The sequence below is a fragment of the Amblyraja radiata genome, chromosome 1, assembly GCF_010909765.2.
Source record: "Amblyraja radiata isolate CabotCenter1 chromosome 1, sAmbRad1.1.pri, whole genome shotgun sequence".
Lineage (NCBI taxonomy): Eukaryota > Metazoa > Chordata > Chondrichthyes > Rajiformes > Rajidae > Amblyraja > Amblyraja radiata.
The window spans coordinates 29618701-29644236 of record NC_045956.1 but is presented as its reverse complement, the minus strand read 5'-3'; the positions used below and the strand labels follow the sequence as shown (position 1 = coordinate 29644236).

At 46.1% G+C, this 25536-nt stretch overlaps 1 protein-coding gene across 3 annotated transcripts in view; it reads left to right on the top strand.

The window, feature by feature from the left end:
* The window catches only part of ablim2 (actin binding LIM protein family member 2), a 282951-nt gene extending 258787 nt beyond the window's left edge, over positions 1 to 24164 (top strand). For all 3 annotated transcript variants that reach the window (XM_033019316.1, XM_033019307.1, XM_033019299.1), the window contains one exon: positions 22583 to 24164. In XM_033019316.1, the coding sequence (XP_032875207.1) occupies positions 22583 to 22696 (114 nt within the window). In that variant the 3' untranslated portion in view covers positions 22697 to 24164. The remainder of the gene's footprint in view (positions 1 to 22582) is intronic.
* The last annotated feature ends 1372 nt before the right edge of the window (positions 24165 to 25536 follow it).

The following is a 25536-nucleotide window of genomic DNA, read 5'->3' as shown; positions in this document are numbered from 1 at the left end:
GCCAAGAATCTGCCGCACACATCAAAGGCCCAAGTTGTTGAGTGTTTTTTTTGGGGCAGGCAGCTGTTTGCAGTCTGTGTTTCACCAGCATGTCGCAATTTGCTAAGAATGCAGACTTTATGGATCAATATCTTAATCCTATAGGTGAATTTAGGTGTAAAGCACTGTGGAAAATGATACGGACATGAAAGATGTTCTGTCATTGCAAGTTGCTATCTTGTTCAGTTTTCTGATACATATGACTAACTGCAAAAATTAAAAGAAATAACACAACACCAGCATATTTACAGAATCCAGGTATTTCAACAACATATCCATTGTAAAAGCTGCTGAGGTCTCGTCAATGGATATTTTTAAGGCAGAGATAAATAGATTCTTGATTAGCATGGGTGTCAGAAGTTATGGGGACAATGCAGGAGAATGGGGTTAAGAGGGAAAGATAGATCAGTCATGGCGGAATAGACTTGATGGGCCAAATGGCCTAATTCTGCTCCTATCACATGATCTTATGAACTAAACAAACATCCTTCCTGAAAATGATTCCTAACTTGAAAGCTGTTGATGATGTTGAAGGACCCTGCAGGTCTTTGGTAAGGCCACATTTGGAGTACTGTATCTAGTCCCAGTCATCCCATTTTGGAAGGTTGTCATCAAACCAGAATGGATGCAAAATAGATTTACGAGGATGTTGCCAGGTCTGGAAGGTTTGAGTTTTAAGGAGAGGCTGTTTGGGTGGAGTCTTGTTTCTCTGGAGTGTCAGAGGCTGAGGAGTGACCCTCTCGAGATTTATAAAACCCATGGCCGTATGGAGGTTGACAAAAGTCTCAAAATGAATAGCTACAATCTGTTCCACAGAGTAGGTAGGGGAGCCTAAAACTGGAGGACATTGGTGTAAAGTGATAGAGGAAAGAATTAAAAGTGATCTGAATGGTAACTTTTATCACTCAGAGGATGATGCATACATGGAACGTGCTGGAAGTGGAAGTGGGAAATGTGAATATAATTATGACATCTATGAGACACGTTGACAGATATATGAATAGGAAAGATTTTGGGGGGGGATATGAGCCAGGCACAGGCAAGTAGGACTAGCTCTTCAAGGCAACTTGGTCGGCATGGATAGGTTGGGCCGATAGATTTGTTTCCGGGCTGTATAGCCCTTTGAATTTATGACCATGACATGCATTTCTTTTAATAACAAAGAATTTCATACTCGTATCAATTAAAAATGAGTTTCATCTTTTCTGGGGACTTGGGCTGTGAGAAGAAATAAGCTCAACCTTTTGTCCACTTGGGATACATCTATGCTCAACTATGCATGGAACGACCATTCATTAACATGACAGACTGAATTAAAGAGTTTGCAGAATACATATATCAGCCATATGCTAATGGTTTCACAATGCACTATGTTGTTCAGGAAAATTAAAGTTCAGTAAGATTTTCTGAATTACAGAAAAAAAGTGAGTATTAAGGGCCTGTCCCACTTGGCCGTCATTTGCGCCTCATTTACGCGTCATATGTAAAATAGGTTAACGCGTGGAGTGCGCGTGGGTGACGCACGCATTGCGCATGGTGAGGCGTGGAATCGCATGTGGTGGCGTGCGGTATCGCAGGATTTCGTAGTGTAACAAAATCCTTGCGCGCCACCTGCGTGATGTATCACGTACGCACGCTGACGCATTGGCGTCGCACGCTGGCATCCTGACGTCTCACGTGTATCGCATGCGTCACCAAGTCAACGTCCGTAACCGTGCGTCAACGTCCGTAACCATGCGTCACCACGTGCCGCAGTGTATTCTAATGACGTCGCGCGCACCAGACGGTTATGCTGACGCGTGATTTGTGAGCGACGTCGCGCATCACGACGCGTTGACCTGTTGATGACGCGTAAATGAGGCGCAAATGACGGCCAAGTGGGACAGACCCTTTTTATCCTCTCAAGTTTATCGGTGTGCCACAACAAACACCCCAGTGGGATCTTACAATGCACATAAACCTAAAGCCGATTAACTGTTCATTGCTAATATGGTATTAGACTTGGATTGTTGTTGTAGGCTTTTGTCTTCTCCAGCAGGACAACAATCTGACAAAGCAAATTGTAAACACTTTCCGCAATTTTAAGTGAATGGCATGAAAAAAATCTCTCATTGATGGCCAGGGGATTTACTCTGCCCGATTTCCACCCATATAACGAAGGTAAAAATCAACCTTGACTTCTGCCATTGCTCATCCTGCAATTGCATTGCCAATGCAGAGCGATTTTCCCTTGAGCTAGAGTTGCTCCAAAAGTTTCTTGGCCTCCACTTTCAGTCAATGGAATACTGATCAAGTTGAAATTTCAGGATGTTTCTCTTATTTTTCCTCCAGCAAAATGAAAGTGGCATCGGGAAGCAGAATTACAATTACTTTGCTGCAATGAATACTCTTTTTTTTATAAATCGTACCTTCCTGGATATGCCTGGACACCCCTTGACAAGTCCTGTCACTGCCATGATTGAAAGCAGGAGCTCTTCACTGGGGGAAATACATTGAGAGCATGTTGAGCTAATTATAAGCCTATTGGAGTATGTTGGCTGGAATTGTGCCTCTAAACAATGGATAGGGGCAGAACTGTCCTTTTCAGCTCAATCTCATAAACGCAATTTAGGGTAGCACGGTTGCGCATCTGCCTTACAGCGCTTGCAGCACCAGAGACCCAGGTTCGATCCCGACTACGGGAGCTGTCTGTATGGAGTTTGTAGGTTCTCCCCGTTACCTGCGTGGGTTTTCTCCAAGATCTTCAGTTTCCTCCAAAGACGTACAGGTTTGTAGGTTAATTGGCTTGGGTTTGTATACTCAATGAGTGTAAATTGTCCCTAGTGTGTGTAGGATGGTGTTAATGTGCGGGGATCGCAGGTCGGTGTGGACTCGGCGGGCCGAAGGGGTTGTTTCCGCACAGTATCTCCAAAACTAAAACTTTTAGCTTATTTGAAATCTTGCCAAACTTAATATAACTAAGGAATACAAAGTAAATCACTATATTTATCAGGTTAATTGCAATGTATCCAGGTCATTATCAATCTGATCCATTTATGAAGTAATGAAATATTGTCAGTTCACAACAATTAAAAATTAATTTGTATAAACTCAAATTTGTCGCAAATCAACAGAAACGAAATGTGAATAACTCTGGCTCACAAAAATGATGGAATAAAAATCAATCTCTACAATATTTTATCCACTGAACTTCCAGCAATTAATTAGATGAGCCATTTGTAATAACCATTTGTAATAGCCATTTGTTACTCCAGCTTGTAGCGTGTGTCTTGGAATAAAGCACGGAGTCGTGTTTAGAGAGAGACACTTTTTATTCTGATCCTCCCGGTTGTAGGGAAGACCAAACGAGAGAAAGATGGCACCCAAACCCCAGCCTTTAAAGCCTCCGGCTAAGGGCCGCCTCCGGACTGAACCACTCCTGTGCCGAGGGGTTCGACACTAAGGTGGCACGACCCTTGGGAGCCGCCACAGGACCCCCCCCCAGAACCAGAGGCACGAAACGCACCGGCGGGCGAACGACCCGGCCGGCCCGTGTGCGGAAGTTAGCCGCTCGTGGGGCTTGCGGAGGCATAGGTGGAGGAACAGGACGAGGGACCGGCGGGAGGACAGGTGGAGTGACAGGCGGAGGGAGCCGTGAAGGGGGGCGCCCTCGGGGCCGAGGTTGGGCAACCAGCACCGGCTGGTCAATGTCCAGGTGTGCCGGCTTCAACCGGTCGATCGACACTGCCTCCGGCCGGCCCCCCATGTCCAGGACAAAAGTCGACTGCCCGTGTTCCAGCACTCGGAACGGACCCTCGTACGGCCTCTGGAGTGGAGTCCGGTGGGCATCACGGCGCAGGAAGACGTACGGGCAGTCCCTGAGGGCTGATGGCACGTGTGGGTGAAATGTCCCATGGCGGGACGTCGGGACGGGTGCGAGCCTGCCAACTTGCTCGCGAAGGCGCTGTAGGGTGGATGAGGGCGTTCCCTGCTGCCCCGGCGCCGACGGCACGAACTCCCCGGGCACCGTGAGTGGCGACCCGTAAACGAGCTCCGCCGATGATGAGCCCAAGTCCTCTTTGGGAGCAGTCCGGATGCCCAGCATGACCCACGGCAACTCGTCCATCCAGTCCGGGCCGGAGAGTCGTGCCTTCAGTGCTGCCTTCAGCTGCCGATGGAATCTCTCCACCAGACCGTTAGCTTGCGGGTGGTAAGCCGTGGTGTGGTGTAGCCGCACCCCCAGCAAGTGAGCCATGGCTGACCACAGCTCGGAGGTGAACTGTGGCCCCCGGTCTGAGGAGATGTGCGCCGGCACCCCGAAGCGAGCAATCCAGTGCGCGGACAACGCACGAGCACACGTAGCCGTTGAGGTATCGGTCAACGGAATGGCCTCCGGCCACCGCGTGAAGCGGTCCACCATTGTAAGCAGGTGGGTGATGCCCCGGGACGGCGGGAGAGGCCCTACAATGTCTATGTGGAGATGGTCGAACCGCCGGTGAGGTAGACCAAACTGGCACGGAATGCAGGTGCGAGCCCAATGGCCAACCTGCTTGCGCAGACCGTGCCACATGAAACGAGCAGCCACTAGTGCCGTTGTCGCCCGGATTGATGGGTGAGCCAGTCCGTGGATCACCTCGAACACCCTCCGGCGCCAGGTGGCAGGGACGATGGGGCGCGGCTGACCGGACGACACATCGCACAGGATTGTTTCTCCCCCAGGACCGAGAGGGACATCCTCAAGGCGGAGGCCGGAGATGGTAGTCCGGTAGGCGGGCACCTCATCGTCCGTGAGCTGTGCCGCCGCCAGAGCAGAATAGTCCATTCCGGGCGCCACCTCGAACACGGCGTTGATAGCGGGCCGGGACAATGCGTCGGCCACCCGGTTGTCTTTCCCCTTGATGTAGCAGATAGATGTAGTGTACTCCGATATATAGGCCAATTGCCGCTGCTGACGTGCGGACCAGGGATCGGAAACTTTCTGCAGGGCGAAAGTGAGCGGCTTATGGTCGGTGTAGGCGGTGAACGGGCGGCCCTCCAGGAAGTAACGAAAATGGCGCACAGCCAGGTACAGAGCCAGGAGCTCACGATCGAACGCGCTGTACTTGGTCTGCGCACGGTTGAGGTGCCGACTGAAGAAGGCCAGGGGCCGCCAACCTCCGCCCGTCAGCTGCTCCAGCACAGCACCAACCGCCGACTCCGAGGCGTCCACCGTGAGAGCAGTCTGGGCATCTCCCCGCGGGTGTACCAGCAGTACGGCCCGAGCAAGGGCCTCCTTCGCGCCGTCGAAAGCTGCCTCCGCCTCGTGGGTCCACTCAACGCTTTTGTGCTGCCCACCCGCCAGAAGTTGATACAGGGGCCGCATAATGTGGGCCGCGGATGGCACGAAACGATGATAAAACGCCACCATGCCGACAAATTCCTGCAGGCCACGCACCGTGCGTGGGCGGGGAAACCGGCAGATGGCGTCGACCCTGTCAGGCAGGGGAACCGCGCCTTGCGCAGTCACGCGGTGGCCGAGGAAGTCAATTTCATTCACCCCAAAACGGCACTTGTCCAGGTTGATGGCCAAACCATGCTCGCTGAGCCGCTGACAGAGCTGTCGAAGGTGAGCACAGTGTTCCTGTTGCGAGCGGCTGGCCACCAGGATGTCGTCCAGGTACACGAACACGAAATCGAGGCCGCGACAAACCCCGTCCATGAGGCGCTGAAAGGCCTGTGCTGCGTTTTTGAGGCCGAACGGCATCCGAGTAAACTCGAAAAGCCCGAATGGCGTGATGATCGCCGTCTTCGGCACGTCATCCGGGTGAACTGGGATCTGATTATAACCCCGTACCAAATCCACTTTGGAAAAAATTGTGGCCCCAGCCAAATGGGCCGTGAAGTCCTGGATGTGGGGTACGGGGTATCGATCCGCTGTTGTTGTCGCGTTCAACCGTCGGTAATCCCCACATGGCCGCCAGCCCCCGCTTGACTTGGGGACCATGTGGAGTGGGGACGCCCAAGGGCTGCTTGAAGGGCGGACGATCCCCAAGGCCTCCATCGTGCGGAATTCCCGCCGTGCCAGACGCAGTTTATCTGGTGGCAGTCGCCGTGCTCGTGCATGGAGTGGTGGGCCGGTAGTCGGGATATAATGCAACACTCCGTGGCTGGGGGTTGCTGATTGAAACTGCGGAGTGAGAATGTCCGGGAACGCAGCCAAGATACGTGCAAATCGGGAGTCCACGGACGCCAGTGGCCGTCCCACCGGTTGATCCACACGCAACGTGATCGGCTCCATCGTAGTGGCGTTGATCAAACGCTGACGTCCGACGTCCACCATGAGGGAATGCGCCCGGAGGAAATCGGCCCCGAGCAATGGTTGGGAGACGTCGGCAATGGTGAAGCTCCATGAGAAATGGCAGGAGCCGAGCACGATGGGAACCATCCGCAGTCCATATGTGCGGATGGGGCTGCCGTTCGCCGCGGTGAGGACGGGCCCCCGCTTACCGGAACGAATGTCGGCCAGCGAAGGGGGCAGGACGCTGAGCTCCGCTCCTGTATCCACGAGGAAGCGGGTCCCGGAGCGCCGATCCCAGGCAAAAAGGCGATGAATTTGGCCGGCCGCCGCGGGGACTATTGGCAGCCGGCCCAGGCGTTTCCCGGGAATGTGCATGGCTGGCGGCATTGTTGTGCTGCAGCACCCCAGCGTTGATGGTAGTAGCACCAACGTCTCCTGTTGGAGTCACTTGGAGCTTGCCTGCTCCTGCTGGTGGTGCCTGCAGCTTGCTGGCGCTGGACTGCAGGTGCAGTACCCCTCACTGCCGCTGGGGGCGATCGTACGGGCCGTCGGGCTGGAGCTGTCACTCCTTCCACATCTCCCCCGCCCCACCGGGGGAATTCGGGAGCTGCTGGGGTGACATCATCGGCGTACCTGCTGACGGCGAGCGCGTTGACGTCATCAGGGCGCGTCGACCTCAGCGCGACCCCGTCTCTGCTGACGCCCGGCGCGCTGACGTCATCAGGGCGCGCCATCCACAGGGCGTCGGCGCGCCTTCCGAGGGCCCGAAGGTCGGCAAACGAGACGTCGGTGAGCTGCAGACGAATGTAGGCCGGCAGCAGATGCAGGTATGTATACTCAAACATCAGGCACGGCGTGTGCCCGTCTAGTAGAGCCACCATCTCCTTTAGGAGAGATGATGGCCGCCGGTCACCTAGGCCACCCATATGCAGGAGCTTACCTGCCCGCTCCATCCTACTCAGTCCGTAAATCTGGAGCAGGAGCTCTTTCAGGCCGAGGTATTTATCATTGTCCGGGGGGTCTGCGAGGAAGTCCGTGACCTCTTCAGCCGCATCCTGGTCGAGGGCTCCCACCAGGTAGTAGAAACGGGTGGCATCGACCGTGATGCCCCGCAGGTTGAACTGGGCCTCCGCCTGCTGGAACCAGATGAGCGGCCGGGTGGTCCAGAACTTGGGCAGTTTAACGGAGACCGCGTCCAGAGACAGGGCCAGGCCGGCCTGTGAGGAGGTAGGGCTTTCTCTGTTCTCCATCATGACGCCAATGGAGCGTCGGGGTCACCAATGTAGCGTGTGTCTTGGAATAAAGCACGGAGTCGTGTTTAGAGAGAGACACTTTTTATTCTGATCCTCCCGGTTGTAGGGAAGACCAAACGAGAGAAAGATGGCACCCAAACCCCAGCCTTTAAAGCCTCCGGCTAAGGGCCGCCTCCGGACTGAACCACTCCTGTGCCGAGGGGTTCGACACTAAGGTGGCACGACCCTTGGGAGCCGCCACAAGCTCCTTATTTATAAAGTATTACAACCATTTCACAGGCAGAAAATAAATAGTCATCCTTTGAAAGCACCTTTACCATCTTAACCATCAAGAACCAACTAAGATGGGTCGGTCATGTTATTCGGATGGAAGATGAGCGTCTACCAAAGCAAACCTTCTACTCCGAGCTTGAAGAAGGCAAATGTAAAAGAGGCGGACAAAAGAAGAGCTTCAAAGACGCCTTTAAAGCCAGCATGAGGAAATGTGAAATCAATTGGGAAACCAATGCCAAGGACAGGAAACTCTGGCAATCCATCATCCAAGAAGGAACAGCGACCTTTGAAGCCAAGAGGTGCGCAGAATTAGAAGAAAAGAGAAGAAAACGGAAAGAGAGGCAGCAACAACCAAAGCTCAATCTGCCATCTGGAATTACTTGTCCTGAATGTCGAAGAACTTTCAAAGCCAGGATTGGATTCATAAGCCATCTAGGAGCCCATGAAAACAAGAACGTAGACCATCATCCTCGACCTCGAGGGATAACCACGACGACCATCTTTATTAATGTGCTGCTTGGCCAAAAGCCTGGAAATTGGATTGCAATTACATTTGATGTGCTAAAATATTATTGCAAATCAGATGGCAAATCAGACTGCATTAAAAAATAGCTGAGAATAATTTTAAGGCAAGACACAGCCTAGTAGGATGTTTTTAAAAGTGTGCTGACAAGAGCTCAGGATATGCACGTCCCTTTTAGAGTGAAGGTCAAACGTAAAGAGGCTTGGCTGGGTCTGAAGAAGGGTCTCGATCTGAAATCTCACCCATTCCTTTTCTCCATAGACACTGCCTGTCCCACTGAGTTACTCCAGCTTCTTGTGTCTATCAAGGGAAATTGAGGCATTGGTCAAGAATAAGAAGGATGCATGGGACAGGTATAGGCAGTTGGTATCGTGTATCCCTGGAGGAGTTTCAGGAACTAAGGAGCAAACTAAAAAAGGGCAACTAAAATCTGAAGGGCAAAAAGGGGCCGGGAGATAGCCCTGGCAGATTGCATTCTGGACAAATCCCAAGAGATTTTATAAACACATGAGGGGGAAAAAGGTAACTATAGAGTGGGACCCCCCCTCAGGAATCAAAGAGGTCAATTCTGTGTGGAGATGGGTAAGGTCCTCAATGAGTATTTCTCCTCTGTTTACCGAGGAAAAAGACAGGAGGATGGGGGAACTAGGGCCAGTCAACGGAAGTGGCTTGAGAGCGGTCAGTGTTACGGTCGAAGTTGCTGAAGGGTACTATTGTGTATGAAGGTAGAGATATCTCCACGGCCTGATCCGATATATCCGAAGACATTGTGGGATACCGAGAGGGAATAGTAGGAGCCCTGGTTGAAATTTATGAGTCATCTTTAAATACAGGAGAGGTGCTGGAAGACTGGAGGGTGGTAAATGTTGTGCCGCTATTCAAGTAGGGCTGCAGGGAAAATACTGGGAACCAAAGGCCAGTGAGCTTAACATCATTAGTTGGAAAGTTACTCAAGAGTCTTCTGAGAAATAAGATATACAGGCATTGAGTCATAGAGTGATAGATGGAATCATTGAGTCGTAGATGGAAACAGGTCTTTTGGCTCAACTTGCCTACACCAGCCAACATGTCCCAGCTACACTAGTCCCACCTGGCTGCATTTGGTCCTTATCCCTCCAAACCCATCCTATCTGTCTATTTCTTAAATGTTGGGATAGTCCCAGCCTCAACTACCTCCTCTGGCAGTTTGTTCCATACACCCACCACCCTTTGTGTGAAAAAGTTACCCCTCAGATTTCTATGAAATCTTTTCCCTTTCACCTTAAACCTATGTCCTCTGGTCCTCGATTCACCTACGCTGGGCAAGAGACTGTGCATCTGCTCGATTTATTCCTCTCATGATTTTATATATCTTGAAAAGATTACCCCTCATCCTCCTGTGCTCCAAGGAATAGAGTCCCAGCCTACTCAACCTCTCCCTATAGCTCAGACAATTCACAGTGGATAGCTAATCGAAGGATATCAAATTATGAGAAACATTGATAGGGTAGTCAAAACCATTTTTTCTAGGGTGGAAATATCAAAGAGGGCTTTAAACTCAGAAGAGGAATGTTTAAAGGAGATGCGTGTGCAAGTTGTTTTACACAGAGAGTGATGGGTAATTGGAACATGCTGCCAGGGGGTGATGGTGTATGCAGATATGACAGTGGCATTTAACAGGGTTTTAGACAGGTACGTGGATATGAAAGGAACGTGGGTATAGGGATCAAGATTTTAAGGTCAAGGTCAGTTTCATGACCAGTTAAGGTACAGTCAAATTTGAGTTACCATACAGCCATTCTAAGTGAAAAGCAATAAGACACACAACCATATAAAAGCTCACATAAACATCCATCACAGTGGATTCCACATTCCTCACTGTGATGGAAGGCAATAAATTTCAAGCTTCTTCCTCTTGTTCTCCTGCGGTCGGAGCAGTCAAACCATCTGCAGTCGGGGCCATCAAAGCCCCCGCAGCCAATGATCGAAGCCCCTGTCGGGGTGATCGAAATTCCCGCGTCGGGGTGGTTGAAACTCTCACCGCGGCATGGAGTTCCTAAGTCGGCCTCTTCTTACCAGAGACCGCGGGCTTCTCAATGTTAAAGTCTACAGGCCCCGCGGTTGGAACTTCAATTCCCAGCAAAGGGATCGCAAGCTCCGCGATGTTAAAGTCCCGCAGACTCCCGCGGCTTGGAGCGCCGGGTCGGTCTCCGGCAAAGGCCACCACCTCCATGATGTTAGGCTGCTGTGCGGACGGAGATATGATATGGAAAAAAATCACATCTCCGTCGAGATAAGAAATTGAAAAAAGTTTCCCCCAACCCCGTACCCCCCAAATAAAACAAACCAAGGAACATTAAAACATACTTTTTAACACATACTAAAAATAACAAAAAGAAGAAAGGACAGACAGACTGTTGGTGAGGCATTTGCCATAATTCTTTAACTTCATCCGATTACCACCCTAACACTACCCACAATCAAACTAATAGGATATGTACTGTGTCTAGTCTTTAATTAAGCCCATTAAACTTTTTATCATTATTATGCTAAAAAAAATCTTTTAAAAATAATGGGAGAATTTGCATTAAGTTGGATTTCTGTGAGTCGTGTCATTCATATCCCTGGAGTACCTCAGTAATTGATAAATATAATATGTTAATCATTTATACCTTGATTATTTTACTTATGTAATAAGTACCAACTCATTCTCTCCTAAATAATTGTTACCATAAGGAAAAGTTTCTTTTAAATAAGGTGTAAATAAATGTTAGAAATGGTAATGAGGGAATTTGGTGACACAGTGGAATGATACATTTCCCTCTGAGATTGGAGTTCAAATGTCGATAATGGGGGGAAAAAAGGATTCACATGAACAAGGTAAAATTAAATGAGGTAAGGCAAAGGATACAACCCTTCACTGAATTATGCTTTCCATTGCAGTAAATTTCCAACAATCTGCTATCAATCGTTCAGAAATCCCAATTGTTCAGCATTTGGCTCGCCGATTCCCACGCTCACTTTAAACTCGCAAGGGCCCCATTCCAAATGATCTTTTAAAGCTCTCTACAGCCCAGTTCCCAAGCTCTTTATAAACTCACCTAGGCTCTGTTTCTTGCATTCCCTTTGAAGCTACCAGATTTTGGTTCCCACGCGTCCTTTAAATTTACCCAGTTACATTTATTATACTACTGTGTAGCATTTTCTTTCAAGTAGAAGTGAGTTGGAGTGCAATCTCCCAGTCCAGCACCACCAAATTCCAGAGTTTCATTGTATGCAGAACACTTTGTAGTTTAGACATTCCTTGGTGTTAGGATGATGTGCTGTAGGGTTGTTGCGTGACACTGTTCTAACAGTTTTGGCCTTGGGCCTACTGCTACAAAATTAATTGGCGCCCAAGGCTTCCAAAAACAAGTATCAAGTACGGTCATGAACAAATGTACAGTGGGTTTTGGAGGAAGAAAAGGTTTATGTTCAGGGATTGGACTGCAGCCTCAGTGAAGTCACAGATCAGAGTCTCATTTGCCAATTGATGGCAGGTGCTAGATGGTGAGGATGTGGGATATCAGGCCAGCAGCCGTGGGTTAGATTGGGAGATGGAGGTAAATCAGACAGCCACCAGGTTGAGGGCAATGGATCGGGGTGAAGTGGGGATTGGTGTGTGGTGGGCGAGAGATCCAAAGGAGAGTAGGGTAAACTATCTGAATGTGATCCCCTGCTCCAGACTGGGATGTGCTCAAGGAACCCCATTGTTTAAATGTGTATGAATGAACTGCAGATGCTGGTTTACATCGAAGATAGACACAAAATGCTGGAGTAACTCAGCGGGACGTCCAGCCTCTCTGGAGAGAAGGAATGGGTGAAGTTTCGGGTCGAGACCCTTCTTCAGAAGGGTGACGTATGAAGAAGGGTCTTGACTCGAAACGTCACCCATTCCTTCTCTCCAGAGATGGTGGCTGTCACGCTGAGTTACTCCACGATTTTGTGTCTACCTCCTATTGTTTAAAATGCCCTCATTCACAATCAGACATGCCCAGGTCATCTCTAATCGATTGGTCCAGTTCAATCCGGAATTAGTTTCAGTCACGTTTCACTGTGGAAATAATTGATTATCATATGTATCATAGTCATAACCAGGATGGAAACAGACCCTTCTGCCCAACTTGGCTATGCCGATCATGATGCCCCATCAGCTAGTCCAACCTGCTTGCCTCTGGCAGTCTGAAAAGTTCTTCATCAGTCTGAAGAAGGATCTCGACCCAAAACGTCACCCAGTCCTTCTATCCAGAGACGCTGCCTGTCCCACTGAGTTACTCCAGCTTTTTGTGCCTTTGGCCCATATCCATCCACACCTTTCCTATCGTTGTACCTGTCCAAATGTTATTTAAATGTTCCCATGCAAGAAAATAGAATGAAATGCATACATATTTCTAGGCCAGTATACACAATGTACATATTCCCAGCTACAGTGCCACTTGAATAGACTCTATCCCATACACTTTTACATCAGTGTAGGTCTGCGTACATCAACATTTTTTGCTAGCATCGTTTATCATTTTGGATCCTTCCATTGGATACCAGAGTCACCAGTCAGGAAGCACTCATTTATGGGTTGTGACATCAATGCTTCCCTGGCTCACGTTGTACTTGTAAAAGACCCACAAATTATTTTTATTGGTGACTGTTGTTGTTTTTCGCCACTTTTTCTCGAGTAAGGCCATTACATCGTCTAGAATTTTGCGATGTGTACAAGATGGCTGATTAGACCAATCTGACCTCAAAGGTTCCTTCCATACAGGTGACAAAAACATAGGGATGTTGACTATAATGATTCTGTGAAATGTTTTGAACAATCATGACACACCAATAGTGTTTCAAAAATGCCTTTTGATCAATATTAATTCAGCAATCTGACAAGAGTCTATGATCATAGTTGCTGTTTCATAGTTAAACATAAAAGGGTGTGGGGAAGTTGTGAATCTATGTTGGTGCAGCCATAATGGCCCTTTTGAGTTCAGAATAAGGCTGTGCCTTGAGTAGTATGGAAAGTAGTTATGTTCCAGAAAGTAGAGTGTGCAGAGGAGATTCACCAGGGCATAACTAGGATGGAACATTTGATCTGAATTTGTTTATTATTTATCATTATTCCTCAATTCAAATACACTGGGCAACATGGTGGCGCAGCACCCGAGATCCAGGTTTGATCCCGACTATGGGTGCTGTCTGTACGGAGTTTGTACGTTCTTGAGCCTCCACTCCCTTCTGTGGCAGCCAATTCCACAAACTCACAACTTTTCTGGATGAAAACTTTTTCCTCATCTCAGTTCTAAATGGCCTAGCCCTTATTCTTAAACTGTGGTTGCTGGTTCTGGACTCCCCCAGCATCGGGAACATGTTTCCTGCATCTAGCTTGTCCAATCCCTGAATAATGTTGTATGTTTCTATAAGATCCCCTAAACTCCAGTGAATACAAGCGCACACGTTCCATTCTTTCATCATATGACAGTCCTGCCATCCCAGGAATTAACCTGGTGAACCTACTCTGCACTCCTTCAATAGCAAGAATGTCCTTGAACAGACCAAAACTGCACACAATACTCCAGTGGTGGTCTCACCAGGGCCCTGTACAACTGCAGAAGGACCTCTTTGCTCCTATACTCAAATCCTCTCGTTTTGAAGGCCAACATGCCACTAGCTTTCTTCGCTGCCTGCTGTACCTGCAGGCTTTCTTTCAGTGACTGATGTACAAGGACTCCCAGGTCTTGTTGCACCTCCCCTTTCCTTGAGGAGAAACATTTGTACATTTTGGATGGCTACACAGCTTGCAATTTAAGCACCTATATGTTTTCTCCTTAGATAATGAATGCAGAGAAGCCTGTAGATTTTAATTTTCTGCCACCTTTGATTTATTGATTGCAGTCTCAAATTGATAACATTATGGTTGATTACATAATCATGAAACCTACACGCCTACCCTGTGTAGCTATTGTACATTGTACTGTCCTGGATTTTGAGGCTTGGAGTTTCTTATGGCACATTCACAAATATTTGAAGGTATATTAGGAATAGGGTTAACATTTTCACACAAAAGGTGGTGGGTGTATGGAACAATCTACCGGAGGAGGTAGTTGAGGCTGGGACTATTCCCACGTTAACGAAACAGTTAGACAAGTACATGGATAGGACAGGCTTGGAGAGATATGGACCAAACGCACGAGGTGGGACTAGTGTAGCTGGGACATGTTGGCCGGTGTGGGCAAGTTGGGATGAAGGGCCTGTTTCCACACTGTTTCACTCTATGACTCTATGACTGAGCCTCAATCTGTTCATTGTATCAGTGATCAGAATACAATTGATCACATTATCCTTGAATAACTATTGAATACAATGGTCATCGCTGTGAAGTGGCAGAGGTACTCTAACAATTGTCACATTATTCTCATCAAGTAGTTAAAATAATACATTATTCTAACAAGATATTGGAATTCTCATCTAGATGTTAGAATGTATATTAGTGCAAGTGAATGTCATAAACAGATAGAAATTTTATTCAACAATGAACAAAAATGTCCAGGAACAGTGTATGTATATGATGTAATAACTGTATGTGAATACAGCTAACATATTGTTCCAACTTGATTCTTAAATTTGAAACTGTACGGGAATTAATGCTCTCTCTCCCTCTCTCCTCCATTTTACTTTTTATAAAATGCCTTTTAATTCTTCAAAATGACTTTAAATCATTCTTTTTAAATTTCTTAACACCGTGGTAAATGCTAACCGAGTAATTAACATGCGATATTTAACATTAATAGGTCATAGACTTGATCCTGGACTCTGTCCCAGCACTCACCACTAATGTCTTACAATTAAGGCTTGCTAATTAACAAAGTAATCCATCAGTCTGAAGAAGGGTTTCGGCCTGAAACGTTGCCTATTTCCTTCGCTCCATAGATGCTGCTGCACCCGCTGAGTTTCTCCAGCATTTTTGTGTACCTTCGATTTTCCAGCATCTGCAGTTCCTTCTTAAACAACAAAGTAATCACATTGACTTCAGTAAAGTGTGTGTTATTCATAGCATCATCTGCAATGCAAATAACTGGTAATGCAAACAGATCTACTGTTCAATGCTACTTTACATAGATAAATGAGAGCATTCTACATATAATCATATAAAGCCTGCAATAATATGAAAATTGCACTGAAATTTTCAGATTAAATATATTCAAACTTCTTGAACTAATGTAAGGTTTACTTCTCATTTCAAGAGTCAAGAGTGTTTTATTGTCATATGTCCAGGATGGTCAACAAAATTCTTACTTGCTGCAGCACAACAGAATATGTGAACATGTAAACATAGTAAATAACGGGGGAAGAAGAAAAAAAAGTTCAATAAATAACAAATATAGTGCAATAATAATATAGTCTTCTGCAGTTCAGAGCTTATTTGTTGTTGTGTTTAATAGCCTGATTTGATCTGGAGCCCAGCTGACAAAAATATGGAAATAAACTGGAAGCTGCCAACAATGATTGAAACACAGCCCCGGCTGAACTTGCTGTGTCCTGATTATCAAAGTCAATCTGTGTTGTACTTAACCAGATGGTAGCTTGATCTGTTACTTCCCAAAGGAACAGTGCCTGATCATGACTGACCATGGGTGATGCATTGTAGTTTGCAGGTGATGTGTGGTCAGATGCAAGCCTGGGCGATGTCATATGGAGGACAGGCTGTTCCCATGCACAGAGGCGGAAATCCCAGGGGGGGACACGTCCCCCCTCTGTTTTGAAAGGTGGGGGCGATCCCCCCTCATTTTTTGTAATCTGGATTTTAAAACCCGGTGAAATCGCCGCTGGTGGGACTGGTATTCCGGTGGGACTGCTGATCGAGGGCGCCGATTGGACAAGAGAGACGTCGATCAACAGGCAATGGGGGCAGGACATGATGATTCAGCGCGATGATTGGAGGAGGGAAGTGTCAGTCAGAGACAGAAGTAAGGGGGTGTGATTGAGGATAGAGTGCGGTGATTGGAGGAGGAAGACATGCCCAGGTCTTAGGGTCACAACGGCAGCCCTGGACACAGACCTGTGCCTCATCCGCAGCCAGGATCGATCCCGGCCGGCTCACCGGCGCTGCAGTCGCTGCCGAACCTCCAATGGACCATCTCCGTCTCCACCCGAGTGCACCCCCCCCCACGCCGGGAGGTGGCCAGAGACGTCGGGTCAGACGGGCACGGTGCCCCCAGGCCCACAGCCAGCGCAGAGAAGCAGCGCTAAACCCAGCTCAACTCTGCCTCTTCCGCCAGGTTAACCTACAGCCCTGCTTGGACTTGTGGGAAATATGGCCCAGGCTTACAGCCAGTGCTGAGAAGCAACGCTAGCTCCACGACTCCGGACTGGTATTCCGTCAGTCCAGGTAGGTTAACCCGGCGAGACAGGCAGAGTTGCGCTACATTTAGCGCTGGTTTGAGCTGTAATTACCGTCCACAAGGCCTCGCGTGTGTGTGTGAATGTGCTCCCCCGGTCCCCTCCATATTTTGATAGCGATTTCCGTCACTGCCTATTCAGCACGTCCGTCCCCTCTATGTCGCTGATCGATCCAAAGGGCCGTTACAGTTTGGCACCAGCGCCGTCGCGGGAGCTGCCAGAGCGAGGTTGTAGACAACGACAAACTGCCATAGGGGCTCCAACTCCGGATTTTCTTGAGGTTTACTCCTGGAGCCTTTTCCATGACTGGATATGGCCACAAGGCATTGGAGGTTTTAAATCAGAGGTTTCCCTCTCCTAGATGGACTGCCTACCCAGGCTGACAAGCCCCATCTGCCCGAGACTTGTGGGGGCGGGAGCGTCTACCTTCCTTGCAGGTCTATAGCACCTGCCCACTGCCCACATAAACAGAATAATAATGATACTAAATTGTTAATATTTATGGATGATATAATACAGGAAATTTAGTGGTTCAATCATCAACACTTGCTAATCATCATTTGTTTAAAGGTACATTTCTAAGAGGAAAGGAATTGCAAAGTTTGCGGTATTTTGATATAACGTTTTACAGATGTAGCATTTTGTTGAATCTAAATTCATGACATCATGTGACAACAGCCATATTTTTATATTTGTTAATAAGCATAGTAATTTTTTTCATAAGTAATAATCTTTTTTTTAATCAGTCACAGGTCTTTGCGTTTCAAATTCTGAGCCTGCACCATCTGAATTTGTAATATTTTAGATTAACGGTTAATTCAGGCAGTGGAATAATTTGAGTTGCCGTCATGGTATCAGTGCTCGAGAAGTTTGAATGAATGTAATTGAACTTAGAAACATCTCATTATAAAGGTTTTCATTATTTTGGATCTAAAGGGCATCTAAACTTTAATTATGATGAAGTACAAAATTACTTATGGGTCCTTTAGTTACTGAGTTCCAAGGGCAACATTAATTCCAAATAATTTAAAAACTCTAGAAATCATAGGTTAGATTGTACTGGACAAGGTCACCACTGGATGAGAATCACCACTCATCGTCCTGCACAACCCACCTCTCAGTGGAGCAGATGCTGTAAATTTAGTTTAGGCCCGGGCTCGGCAACCTTGTTCTGCATAGGGGCCAGGACACACGTCTGTGAGCGGATGCGGGGCCACATCTATCACGTGTACACATGGATCCCGCTCCAGATTGCAGGCATCAAATCACATGTTCACAGAAGGTGCGCGGCCATGCAGGCGGCTTTGCACAGGATGCGGTACAGCCAGCGCTCGGCCGTGCTCAGCGACGCTCGGGGCTCGGCCACGCACGGGTCTCAGCAGCACCGCCATTGCGGCCGTCAGCGCAGGCCTCCTTGCGTCACCGCGCCTGGGCGCTGCGGCCTTGGGCCCGGGAGGTACCGGAGATGATGGAAATCTGCAGGCCGGATGATTTCGGGTTACGGGCCGCAGGTTTCCGACCCCTGGTTTAGAGATACAGTGCAGAAACAGGCCCTTCAGCCCATTGAGTCCGAGCCGACCAGCGATCACGTACATGAACACTATCCTACACACCAGGGGACAATTTACAATCTTCACCAATTAGCCAACAAACCTATATGTTTTTGGAGTGTGGAAGGAAACCGGAGCACCCGGGTATAACCCACGGGGTCACGGGAAGAGCGTAGAACGTAAACTCCGCACAGACATCACCCGTAGTCAGGATCGAAGCCGGGTCTGTGGCACTGAGAGACTGCAACTTTACCGCTGCGCCACCGTGATGCCCTATGTGGTCCTTCACATTTTTCACAGAGGTGACTGGGACTCAAGTGGTGCCACTGTATGAAGAGGCTCTGCCACTGGAATGCCCTGAAAAGCTTTAGCAGAAGCTAAAGTTGGGGTCGAGCTGCATCTTCTGTCAAAAGCAGCTATTGAACTTAATAGTATTTACAATATATCTAAAACTTCTAGAAATTGAAGTGAACATCATAAATACATTTCTTAAAATAGTATAAAAATGAAATAAACTAAAACAATTAACAACTGAAACTAAACCAAAATTGTCTGTACGGAGTTTGTACGTTCTCCCCGTGACCCACCATGTGTGTTTTCTCTGAGATATTCGATTTTCTCCCACAAAGACATACAGGTTTGTAGGTTAATTGGCTAGTGTGTGTAGGATGGTGTTAATGTGCGTGAATCACAGGCCGGTTCGGACTCGATGGGCCGAAGGGCCTGTTTCTGCACTGTATCACTAAACTAAACCAGTCAATGTAATTTTAATTTTGATAACAAGAGAAGTGAATATAATCATATCTCTAACCTACTGCACCTGACCAGAGTGTGATTATTCCCTTATGTATCCATACACCTGTAAATAGATCAATTGTAATCATGTATTGTCTTTCTGCTGACTGGTTTGCGTGCAAGAAAAGCCTTTCACTGTACTTCGAGTACACGTGACTATAAACTAAACCAACTAACTGACATAATAATACACTATGCTGATAACCACAAATAGTGAAAATAGCAGCTCAGCGATATTTAAGAGATTGATTTAAATTTAACGCTATGTGAAACAGAAGGGAAAACCGTCGTTAAAAAATTTCCCTACCCCTACCCCCAAATCGTATGACACTCAAAGATTAGAAATTAATTGCGGAGGGTGGGGAAATCACGAGTACTAATCTCAGTCTGATACCAGGTTCTTAGTTCTTAGTTCTTGGTCCACCAAAAATATTCCAACTGGAATTTAAACTGGAGGTGGCGGAGGGTGGACTTAAGCAAAAAAGGGTTCTTGGGGAAGAAGAGCTACCTTAAATGTAGTTGCGTCTGGTAGGGAACTATGGTAGGATGAAGACTATTCCATGCTTTAATTGTGCGGGGGAAGAATGAATTGCTCTACCGTACCCGTACTGGAACCACTAACGTTTTTGCCTGTCAATTTGTGTGACATCTAGAAAGACTGTTGGAAGAGAATAGTGTGAAATTATGATCATTGCAGCAGGGAATATTGTTCACCCAAGATAATCTACTGAGAATTAAATGTATACATTGCACATTAACGTGTTGAGGGGATGAATGAGTTATGGCTGAATGCCAAATGATTGAAGTTGGGCACCAGAAACATTCATGTGTAAAACCAACCTTTCAAAGCCAAGCCTTACTTCTTATTGAACTTCAGAGACTACTCAAATTTCAAGTGAGTTTATTGGCATGTGTCCCTGATAGGACAATGAAATTCTTGCTTTGCTTCAGCACACAGAACATAGTAGGCATTTACTACAAAACAGATTAATGTGTCCATATACTATAATATAAATATATAAACACATGAATAAATAAAATGAAATGATAAAATGCAAATAATCAAAGTTTTGTCCGAGCCAGGTTTAATAGCCTGATGGCTGTGGGGAAGTAGCTATTCCTGAACCTTGTTGTTGCAGTCTTCAGGCTCCTGTACCTTCTACCTGAAGGTAGCAGGGAGATGAGTGTGTGGCCAGGATGGTGTGGGTCTGTCAGCCTTTTTGAGGCAGCGACTGCGATAAATCCCCCCAGATGGAAGGAAGGTCAGAGCCGATGATGGACTGGGCAGTGTTTACTACTTTTTGTAGTCTTTTACTCTCCAGGGCGCTCAGGTTGCCGTACCAAGCCACGATGCAACCGGTCAGCATGCTCTCTACTGTGCACCTCTAGAAGTTAGAGAGAGTCCTCCTTGACAAACAGACTCTGTCATGCATTTTATTTTTAAATAAGTCTTTATATTGTGCTTTTTGTAGTCTCAGGCTATGCTAAACTGCTTTGGAGCTTGACATGTTCTTTAAAATGTATTCGAACATAGACGAGTACAGCACAATGTCCATGACAGTATGATGATTGTTAAAATCATTTTCTCTGCCTACAGGCGATGCATTCCCTGAATGTCCATGTGCCTCTTTAAATGCCTCTTAAATGCCGCTATCATATCTACCTCCTGGCAGCGCGCTCCAGGCACCATAGCTTTCCGTGTTAAAAAAGAACTTGCCGCTCACATTTGCTTTAAACCTTGTCCCTCTCACCTCATCTTTGACATTTCCACCCTGGGAAAAAGATTCCATCTACCCTATGCATGCCTCTAAAAATGTAATATGCTTCTATCATGTCCTCCCTCCGCCTCTGATGCTCCAGAGAAAATAAACCAAGTTTGCCAACCTTTCTTTATAGTTCTCACTCTAATCCAGGCAGCGTTCTGATAAACCTCTTCTGTTCCCTCTCCAAAGCCTCCATACCCTCAAAATCTAACAGAATACTTCAAATGTGGCTTAACCAAAGTCCTATGAAACTTCCTGATTCAAATACTCAATGTCCCAACTGATGAAGGCAAGCATACTACATTCCTTCTTTACCAGTCTATCTACTTGAGTCACCACTTTCAGGGAGCTTTGGATTTGGACCCCAATATCTCCCTGTACATCAGGGGTTCCCAACTTTTTTCGTCCCGTTTACCCCTGGCAACTTTAATAGCACATAACAATGTTATTTCACTTATTTATGAACAACTAATGATGAACAGATACCGGAATACAGTATACCAGAACCAAACACAGTGAGTCGATGAGAAAAAATATGTACAAATCCAGAATCAACAAATTTACCTCCTGGGTAGGCGAATTTTACCCCCCGGGGGTACATTTACCCCAGGTTGGGAACCCTTGCTGTACATCAATGATGTTAAGGATTTTGCCATTCATTGTATACTTTACCCTTACATTCGACCTCTCAAAACACAACTTCTCAGGTTGAACTCCATCTGCCATTTCTCTCCCCATCTCTGTCGCTGAACCTTATCCCATTGCATACGTTGACATCCGTTCTCACCCTCCACAACTCCGCCAATGTTGGTGACATCAGCAAACCTACTAATCTAACCCATCTATGTTTATGTCCAAGTTATATATCACAAACAACAGATGTCCCAGCACAGATCCCTGCAGAACTACACTAGTTACAGACTTCCAGTCAGGATAACACCAACCCAGCACAATCCTCTGTTTTCTATAAATTCAGAATCCAAATGACCAATGCACTGTGGATTCCATGCACCTAAATTATTTGGATCAGCCTTCCATGAGGAAATTTATCAAATGCTCCACTAAAATCCACGGAGACAATGTCGACTGCCCTACCCTCATCATTTGTACTTGTCACCTCCTGAAAAAACTCAGTCAAGTTCATAAGACAATAGGCAATAGGTGCAGGAGTAGGCCATTCGGCCCTTCGATCCAGCACCGCCATTCATTGTGATCATGGCTGATCATCCCCAATCAGTACCCCATTCCTGCCTTCTCCCCATATCCCCTGACTCTGCTATTTTTATTAATAAGGTGTGACCTGCTGTGACAAAGCCATACTTTGACAGTAAAGGGCCTGTCCCACTTGGGCGCCATTTGCGCATCATTTACGTGACATAATTTACGCGTCACGACGCACGTGCCGTGATGTACTCATGGTGAGCGGTGACGTAAGCAGTGACGCGCGCGGCACCCCAGGATTTTGGGATGTACAAAATCTTCACGCGCCATCTGCAGTTTTAAATTTTAAACATCTGCAGTTCTTGTTTGATTTTCAAAATATAGAAATTGCTGGAAATGTGCAGCAGGTGCACTTCAGGCTGGTAGTTAGATGTTTTTTTTTAAATGACACGAGGTCAAAATAATTTTGAATAAAGTTCTAATTTCATTGAAATATATTCTACTTTTGTGTAAAACAAAACAAAATGTTATTTTAGTACAATACAGTATCTGTTTCTCTTTTCCAGCGACATTTGTCTCCAGAGGAATTCTATCGGGTATTTGGATTGCCAATAGAAGAATTTAATCGACTTGCATTATGGAAGCGTAATGACATGAAGAAAAAAGCACGGCTGTTTTAACTGGAAATTAATACATACATTTCAACAGGAAAATTCCTCCTTGGCAATCCTACTAAAAAAAATAAATGCCTCCGCTCAGAAATGGAACATCCAATGTGTTATATCATCAACCGTTGGATTTTGAGAATGTGTGGGCCTTGAAGTTATGTTAACGCTAATCTTGCATGAAAAACTAGGTATTGCAGCCATTAAGCTCTAAGCTTAGACTGTTGTTTGCTGAAGACATGTATAAAATTGCCATCTATTTAAATTAAAGTGTAATAGAACTGCTTGTGAAAGGAGGGGGGAAATGGGAAATTCAGGATGTTAATATATAAAAGTGCATTTTATTCTGGTGAAAAGAAAAGTGAAAATCTCCGACCTGGCAATAATTTGTTAACATCTCATTAATTGCTCCAGGTTTTTTTAACAATGACTGGTACAATAATATGTTATTGCAAATAGGCTAGTTGGTCGGGAGCATACTTGAGATCAATTATAGAAATTAATATAGGTATAATTACTGCTTCTTGCTAATACCTGTGGAAAAATTATGTGGTGGAAAGCAGGAGATAAAACTAAGTTAGTACTGCACTTTATTCATATATACAAACATATACTCAAGATTCTAACACCTTGTGCAATTATCTGGATTGGTGTCCATTAGTACACTAACATTTTTGTAAATGTGCAATATCTATAACACTCACAAGAACTAAATTTAAACCTGCTGCAGTGAAATGCAACAAAACATTATGTCTGCAGTAGTTACATGTTAGCCGGTCTTTGGTTAGAAGGCCCTTTTATAAAACTTGGGCCTAGATAATATTTACATCAGTGACAAAATGGTAACATTTCTGGTTTCATTTATTTTACATAATACTGGTGGAATTTTCTGAGTCTAATTTGAAGTTGTCATAGAATAACTATAGGTTTCAATTAAATATTAAGAAGAAAAATATTCAGGATTAATTCCACCAACAAAAAAAACTCCCCAAAGTAATATTTAGGGCTCGAAATTGAGTTGAGAAGCATCAATCTAAGCTAGATGAAAATGGGTTTCAAAATGGAAGCACATGCTTATTCATATAAACATAGAAAATAGGTGCAAGAGTAGGCCATTCGGCCCTTCGGGCCAGCACCGTGGCTGATCATCCAAAATCAGTACCCCATTCCTGTTTTCTCCCCATATCCCTTGATTCCGTTAGCCCTAAGAGCTATTATCTCTCTCTCTATATTCAATTGGAGGTATTCTAGTTATGATATTGGGTAAGGAGAAACAAAGGATGTCAGATACTCATGGCAGGAGCATCTGCCGAGCTGCCTAACCCAATATCTGTTGCATATTCTCACAGTGTCATGAGAAAGCCAGCAATAGTAGTTCCTGTACTCAGAAAACTAGCAACATTGCTATATACGTGGCATCATTCTTTCACCAGGTTCAAGAACCACAATATTGATCATCCTATTCCTGACTGCTAATTTTCTTTGTAGTGATCCCTATCTCCATATTCAATCCTGTGAAATGCTGTCTGCTGATACGACTCACCCTCAGATCTTTCACCCACTCTCGACCCCTTCCCTCACCCTCAGCTCTACATCTTGCCCTCACCAATAATACTGAGTTTAAGGACTGCTATTATTTCATGATTATACATTAACAGAATTGCTTCACTTCCTATGAACTTCCCATCCCCCTCTTCTGACAAATTCTCTTATAATGTTTTTTTGTCATCCTTTCTAAAATCACTTTATGTGACTGTTAAAATTCTATTTAAACAACTCTTCTGTGAAGTATTTCGGACAGTTTGCTTTGTTAAAGTTACTACATAAATGCAATGTTGTATCTGCTTTCTGCATTGGAAGTAGAACTAGTCAATGGATACTGGTGCTCTTTGCAAAACAAGGACTGATTGCTAAGCCAACAAAATGTGGTCATAGATTCATAGTCATACAGCATGGAAAACGGGCAGCAGGCTCAACTCATCCATGCAAACCAAGATGCATCATCTAAGTGAGACTCATTCGCTTGCATTTGACCTATATCCCTCTCACATTTTCCAATGCATGTGCCTGTTCAAGTGTTTTTTTAAATGTTGTTATTGTACCTTCCCCAACTACCTCCTCTGGTAGCTCATTCCATGTACCCATCACCCTCTGAACGAGAAAGTTTCCCCTCAGCTTCCTTTCAAATCTTTCTACTATCACGTTAACCTATGTCCTCTGGGTCTTTATTCTCCTCCCTTGGCTAAAAGACTCTGTGCGTACACCCTACCTAGACCCCGCATGATTTCACACACCCCCCAAGATCACCCCTAGCCTATGCAATCTCTCTCTATATTACTGGCCCTTCAGTCCTGGCAACATCTTAATAAATCTTCTCTGCACTCCTTCTAGCTCAATTACCTCCTTCCTATAACAAGGTGACCAAAACTGAACACAATACTCCAAATGCATCCTTGGCTACCTTTTGTAAAACTGTGACATTACGTTCCAGCTTCTATACTTAATACCCTGAAGGGCCTGTCCCACTTGGGCGTCATTTGCACGTAATTTACGCGACATCAATTATGCGTCACGACGCATGCGTCGGGCCGCGCATGTAATGCGCGCATGGTGCATGGTGACGTAGGCAGTGACGGTTGCGCGCGGCTCCCCAGGATTTTGGGCTGTACAAAATCTTCACTCGCCATCTGCATGATGCGCAAATGACGCTCAAGTAGGAGAGGCCCTTGACTGATGGAGGCCAATGTACCAAAAGCCTTCTTTACCACCCTATTTATCTGTGACACAATTTTCAGTAAACTGTGCTCATGTATTCCTAGATCCCTCTGCTCTACAAGACTTCCTGAAGCCCTACC